The 5862-nt window shown below is 53.5% G+C and overlaps 5 protein-coding genes across 9 annotated transcripts; 1 reads left to right on the forward strand and 4 right to left on the reverse strand.

Annotated features, from left to right (window-relative positions):
- Positions 1-869: 869 nt before the first annotated feature.
- Positions 870-1412, reverse strand: KVP17_003235 (uncharacterized protein; the record flags this gene model as incomplete). The annotated part of the gene is made up of 1 exon (XM_068520283.1): positions 870-1412. The coding sequence occupies one exon, from the start codon at positions 1410-1412 to the stop codon at positions 870-872; it is 543 nt and encodes a 180-aa protein (XP_068378592.1).
- A 250-nt stretch (positions 1413-1662) lies between these two features.
- KVP17_003234 (uncharacterized protein) lies at positions 1663-2091 on the forward strand (the record flags this gene model as incomplete). Of its 2 annotated transcripts, none has more annotated exons than XM_068520282.1 (1): positions 1663-2091. In XM_068520282.1, the coding sequence occupies one exon, from the start codon at positions 1663-1665 to the stop codon at positions 2089-2091; it is 429 nt and encodes a 142-aa protein (XP_068378591.1). The 2 variants fall into 2 exon arrangements, with proteins under 2 accessions (XP_068378591.1, XP_068378590.1); XM_068520281.1 differs by having other exon boundaries at positions 1675-2091.
- Positions 2092-2093: 2 nt separating this feature from the next.
- KVP17_003237 (uncharacterized protein) lies at positions 2094-3126 on the reverse strand (the record flags this gene model as incomplete). 2 transcript variants are annotated; one of them, XM_068520286.1, is made up of 5 exons in its annotated part: positions 2094-2417; positions 2446-2662; positions 2689-2919; positions 2946-2959; positions 2986-3126. In XM_068520286.1, 5 exons carry the CDS (start codon positions 3124-3126, stop codon positions 2094-2096), a joined length of 927 nt encoding a protein of 308 aa, XP_068378595.1. The 2 variants fall into 2 exon arrangements, with proteins under 2 accessions (XP_068378595.1, XP_068378596.1); XM_068520287.1 differs by lacking the exons at positions 2094-2417; positions 2689-2919; positions 2946-2959; positions 2986-3126 and having other exon boundaries at positions 2431-2661.
- Positions 3127-3177: 51 nt separating this feature from the next.
- KVP17_003238 (uncharacterized protein) lies at positions 3178-4475 on the reverse strand (the record flags this gene model as incomplete). 2 transcript variants are annotated; one of them, XM_068520288.1, is made up of 2 exons in its annotated part: positions 3178-4097; positions 4124-4475. In XM_068520288.1, the coding sequence occupies 2 exons, from the start codon at positions 4473-4475 to the stop codon at positions 3178-3180; spliced, it is 1272 nt and encodes a 423-aa protein (XP_068378597.1). The 2 variants fall into 2 exon arrangements, with proteins under 2 accessions (XP_068378597.1, XP_068378598.1); XM_068520289.1 differs by lacking the exon at positions 4124-4475 and having other exon boundaries at positions 3178-4104.
- Positions 4476-4735: 260 nt separating this feature from the next.
- Positions 4736-5703, reverse strand: KVP17_003236 (uncharacterized protein; the record flags this gene model as incomplete). 2 transcript variants are annotated; one of them, XM_068520284.1, is made up of 4 exons in its annotated part: positions 4736-5384; positions 5413-5495; positions 5523-5642; positions 5671-5703. In XM_068520284.1, 4 exons carry the CDS (start codon positions 5701-5703, stop codon positions 4736-4738), a joined length of 885 nt encoding a protein of 294 aa, XP_068378593.1. The 2 variants fall into 2 exon arrangements, with proteins under 2 accessions (XP_068378593.1, XP_068378594.1); XM_068520285.1 differs by lacking the exons at positions 5413-5495; positions 5523-5642; positions 5671-5703 and having other exon boundaries at positions 4736-5284.
- Between the last annotated feature and the right edge of the window lie 159 nt (positions 5704-5862).

Genomic DNA, 5862 nt, shown 5'->3' on the forward strand with positions numbered 1-5862 from the left:
TCTCCAGGCACTCTACGATTCCTCTCCGTACTGTCAGCCCGAACCTACTGAGTGTCCTGAGTTCGAAGGGACGGAGCCGTGTTTGGAGAACGAAGAAGTGATCCTCCGCTATCACGGAGGACGCAAACGCCTTCGCATACAGGAGCTGGTTCCGGCTCTGCAATCGCTAGCTGCCAGCGGGTATTAAATACTGCTTGTTGCTTTTGTGTTAACTCTAAACATAGTGCTGCATTTAAATGTTAGGCGGACATCGCTGTGAGCTGTTTGGCAACCTCTTTGTGTTAGACGTATCAGTTTGATTTGTCGAATCTTTTTTGGCATAGGCTGGCGCGCGCGTCTGGTAGATTTCAATCTATGAATTAAGCCGGCATGAGTTCGTGGGTTGAGGAACTGAGTAGCCTTCTTGGGCGCGTCGTTGTGGTATTCGGTCAAGATGGGTGCATACTTCTGGGTGAATTGAGCTCTTTCGATCAGTTTGGAAACGTGGTATTGGCCAACTGTTCGGAGCGGTTGACATCTGGGAGACGTGTCGCAGATTTGTATCTGGGGCCTGTGATCTTCAGAGGCGATGCCATTGCCATGCTTGGCGCTCATGAGAGGGACTGCGGAGAGGCCACTACACTGAATGAAGTCGTACGGGCAAGGATAGAAGACGCGGCGCAGCGGCAGGAACGCACCCAGGAGTTGGCGGGGCTGGAGCTGCAAAAGTGTCTAACGACGGGTAGGAATATCAGCGAGTCGTTGCGCAGCACATTACCCCAATTCACAACGATACACGACTGAAGACACATTGATCGCGCTGAAGACCGAGGCCACCGGCTGGCTGCTCATCTGATCGGCCGAGTTGAGGAAGCTCCAACACTGCAAGATTAGATCCTCTCGATGTGCTTCATGGTCATGTTACACAGACCGCCGGCGGTGCTGAGTAGCAGCGTGCGCCGGCGTGCCTCTCGATTGAGGCGGTTCCACCGAAACAAGAGAGCCGAGGTGGTGCCAGCAACGAAGTCTATGCATAGATGCTGGTTGTGTGTAGGTTCCTTTGCCGGCTTCGTGAGGAGGCGCCGGGAAAATGTGACTACCTTCTCTTTGCGGGTTGGTTTGGACGTGACGTCAGCCTTGAGTGTATTCCAATCAGTGAGAACAAGACGGTCAACCGTGGGCTCCACCAACTTCGCAAGTAGCATTCGAGGGGTCCACTTCTCGGCTGTTGACACGGCTGTGGTCTCCGCTTCGTTGAAGGTCTGATTCGCCAGCATCTTTAGTCGTTTTGGATGTCCTTCGAAGCGGTCACCTCCTACTGCGCCTTTCGCGCCTCCTCCCAGAGCGCCGAGCATGAGCGACGAGAGGTAGACAACCCCAGTGGCGAAAGTTATATTCTCACTGAAGCTTCTTCGAGATGGCACCAAGTCCATCGGAAATCGTCAATAAGATGCTGGATTCTATATTGGGTCCGCTTCCACCTGTCACCAAAACATTGGTGCTCACGTCTGCCCTTCTTTCTGCGGCAATCACTATCGATGTGGGTGGGCCTGTAGTGACATCATCCAGCTGATCTCTCCTCTTTCTCTGTACTTGAATTGGAAACTGGTCCTCTCGCAAGGACAAATCTGGCGTGTGGTATCCTGTTTCCTCTTCAATGGCAGTCTTTCTCTGGAGGCCGCCATGAATCTCTACATGATTATCTTTTACTGCTCTCGGCTGGAGGAGGAGGTCTTCCATCGTCGACGGGCAGATTTCCTCTGGATGCTGCTTATCACGGCGGCCATGCTACTGGGACTGCACAAATTGCTGGGCTCTTCAGTCCTCTTCTTGTCCAAACAGTGGATCGCAGTGCTTACGTATGTGTGGGGCCGGAAGATGCCTTTCCAACAGGCCCTTCTGTTTCTATTCGCAGTGAGGGCACCATACGTAGTGTGGATTCTGGCACTGCTGGACGTGGCATTTGGAAGTAACCCAGGAACGTATCTGCTGGGCGTGCTGGTGGGACATGTGTATTTCTACCTGGAAGATGTGCTTCCTCATATGCCCATCTCCAAAGGATTCCGCCTTCTAAAGACGCCAAGGCTGGTGCAAGCCCTGATCAAGAACTAGGTTCATCCAATTCTAACTCCAAGGGAACCGAAGCAGCAGTATGCCTCTGGACGGCTCTCATCGGGGTCACTCGCTCCAAATACGCCAGCATTTTCAGATGGCCCATGTTTGGGGCCTGGCCCTCCCCCACCCATCTGTGCTCGGCGAGCGCTTCTACGTTGAAATGCTGCCACAATCTTACCATCCATCGCGAGCTTCTCACCTAAGGTTCGGTAGCGACCCTCTAGCGGCGATTCAGGACGTGGGTCATTGCTTATCTCCTGGATCACGCTCTCCACGTTGGGTAACTTTCTTCGGGTGTCAGTGACGCCGGCTTTTTCCCCGCCCTACGTATATTTTTCAGATGCCGCTCACTTTAAGAATTTCATCCAGGCTCGTGCCGTTGATAACCATCTCAGGAAGCCTTTTGTCAGGTCCCTCGTGGATTACGAGGTTCACGCTCTTGGGTGGCTCAGCCTCTCCTTCCTCCTCGCTCTCTTCCTCTCTCATCTCGACAGCAGGCGGAACCAGGCTCAGACGGCCACGTGTCGGAGATCTACCGCACAGGTAAGCTTGGTGTAACATGTTCATCCTGTGTTGATTCGGGTATGTCCCCACCAAAAGTTGCGCAGTCTTCGCGTTCCTCCGCATATGACACTCGGCATTCGCTCCGATCGAATGGAGAAACATCGAGCATTCAGACTTTCCAGCGGCCACACGATCTTGTCCAGCTCCCACTTGTCCACTTGCTCCTTCATGGCAGGAGTACGGTACAAGGATACCCCCTCAGGGGTCAAACTCATGAAGAGGAGAATCTTGCTGTCGAAATGGCGAGGCTCACGCAGGAGGCTACGATAGCGCGTTTCAGAACTCACTCTACATAACCGTACTGTGTACGAACTCATACTCCCCTACCTGATTCTGGTCGCACCCCTTATTGAGGCTATCAAGGTCTTCCTTTTCCATCTTTGTCTCTGGAGTCGTCAGCGCACATTCCTCGATCTCCCTCTTGTCCGCACCTCCGCAAACGAACATGCATAGGGTGATAATCCTCATACGTGATGGGATTTTGCCGGTAAGACGTGGCGATTTGGTCATTCGGTGTGACTAGAACTCGAACTCAAAATCTTCAACGTGTGAAGGTGGATGTCTTACGATTTCTGCATCGGGCAGTATGTTCTCGTACGTTTCTTCAAAATCTTCAATGTCCGGAAATGGGTCACCTTCTTGAGGCAGTCGTACGCAGGTAGTTGATAAGAACTCGTTTAAGAGCTTCAATACGCACGGAACGCTCGACGACATTTGTCGTGAAAGTTGCGGCGATTCCAGAAGGGTGCAGAGTGGATAAAAGTCCTGGTCACCGCAGATTTCGACGGACGAGACTGCTCTACTGGTGCCATCGTCCAATCCTACATGGAACGTCGTACCCTCCAGCGTCGCTGCCACCACCCTTGGGGCCAGGGGCCGATCTGAGCCACTCAGTGACACGTCCAGCCCTTCAGCCTCGGACTCGTCACGGGGGTAGAACTCCAGCAGCGTGGTCTGGGTTTGCCGGCGACGACGCTTGGCAGGAGGGGTGGGTCTGGAAGGAGCCACGAGCGGACGGACATCAGATGGAGGCAACGATGGAGGGTTTCCTGCCTGTATCGAATGAAGTTGGACATCAGATGGAGGCAACGATGGAGGGTTTCCCGCCTGTATCGAATGAAGTTGGACAGCCGACGGTGGCAACGATGGAGGGTTTCCCGCCTGTATCGAATGAAGTTGGACAGCCGAGGGAGGCAACGATGCAGGCAACGATGCAGGCAACGATGCAGGCAACGATGGAGGCAACGATGGAGGCAACGATGGAGGCAACGATGGAGGGTTTCCCAGTTGGGAGTGAGCCAACAGATGAACGTTACCTTCGCCAACGAAGACAACTCCATCTCTGGCTTCAACGTCGCCTGTAAGCACGATCTTAGCGATGTTGGGTCCCGCAACCACGCCGTGGAACAGTGAAGCCTGCACTAGGAGCTCTATAGGGTCTGTCATTAAACAAACACTGGCCTACCAAGACTCCTGCACCGGGACTTCTCCATGAGTAGCACGTCTGGCTTGCAGTACAGCAGAAGGCACCGTTTTCCACGTATTGGATCGAAAGCTGCACATTCCACTCGGCGTGTTGCCTCCGACCGCGGCAACAATGGCCTGCTGATGTCCTCCGCTCTGTCGACCTGTAGCACCCAAGGGTCGAGATGCGTCTTCGCACGCCTGCCGCCACCGTCAAACCGAATACCTGTTGGCGGATCGACAAGGTCTGTGAGGAGTCGAAAATCTCTGATAAGGAGCTGTTGCAGATCCAGAGACGACAACTGCCTTAGACGCGTCCATGGGAGCATTTCTGTCTCGAGCAAATAAACCATAAACAGATTTCACTCAGACGGGTCGCCTGCGCTTCTCTGGGGTACTATCATCGTTGTCTCTGGGGAAGGGACACCACACGTTCTTAGCAGGCGCGGGGAAGAGCTTACCACCCCTTAAGGCAAGGCTAATTTCGCGCTCAAATCTTCTCTCGTCGTAGGAGTCGAGTAATTGCCAGCTCATTCTAATGGGTGTTTCAGCAGTCAGAAAAATTGAGCCTATCCAGGCAGAACAATCTAATTGAAACGTCACTCAAAGCAAACTATATCCGTTCGGCTTCCGCCTTAGCCTCTCGGTAGATTTCACGAAGGGCTTTGTTGCGATCCAACATTTTCTGGTCATTGTAGGCGGCGGAGTCCTTCGGGAGCTGCAACGTGTCAAACTCCGCCACCGTGAAGTGCAACACAATGATGACGACTTGTAAGGCGACTGCGAAAGCGAACAGGACCGCACCAGCTTCGTAGGACTGTTGCACCTCGCCCATGTTGTACTTAATCGGATCTCTGAGGGTCCCCATGAGGTTACTGTCGGCCCATGCCTCGAACGCCCGTTGCCACTTGCTGGAGAGAAACCCGGATTGGAATATGTAGAACACTGCTGCTGGCACTGTGGCCAAGACCGGCAGCAGCAACACCATCCCCACCAGAATGGACCCGCGGGTGCCTATTCCCAGCTTGTACGACATCAGAATAGTGATAGGCGCGATAGAGATTTCGAACATCGCTGCAATAAGGCAGACGATATTCATGAGTCTAGACGCTGTGACATATCGCTCCATCTCTCGGCAGCTCTCAGAGGTCCTGGCGGACATGATGGAGCATACTGTAGACTGAATGACTCGGTTGGAAAGCCATCTGTTATGCAGCGGTTGAACGATGCCAGCAAAGACACGGGAAATGTGGAGGTACTTGCTGCGTGAGGAATTCGCCCCCGGCTCACACTTTTTTCGCCTGAAGGATGTTCTGCCTGGTGATGAATCCTGGATCTTGCGCCGCCACGCCTTCCAGAGGCGTAACTAGCGTCTGTGTGCTTCATATCTGCCTGCTCACGTTACGCAGGGTGCTTTCGACTTGCCAAACGCCCAGCATGTGGTTGCGGATAGTACAGCGCTGCCAGACGAGCATTGTGGAAACGAGAAACATCATGCCGCACACAACGCCGAGGAAGGCCTGAGTCGCCCCAACCCAGGAACCTCACAATTCCTACTGTCCTCCATCTAAGCTTACTCATGTGTGTAGTGCACACAACTGCACGTATCCAACTTTTTCATACACCGCAACACACGCCTCTATTACTTCCTCAGCACCAAAGTATACACCGCCGTGCATGTGAGGGCCAAGGCGACGTACGGACTCAACCTCTCACCTACGATGGCGAACTTTCCAAGCA

Source organism: the organism of the source record quoted next (assembly GCF_019968985.1).
Source record: "MAG: Porospora cf. gigantea B chromosome Unknown PgB_NODE_1449_length_5862_cov_123.427, whole genome shotgun sequence".
NCBI classification, from domain to species: Eukaryota; Apicomplexa; class Conoidasida; order Eugregarinorida; family Porosporidae; genus Porospora; species Porospora cf. gigantea B.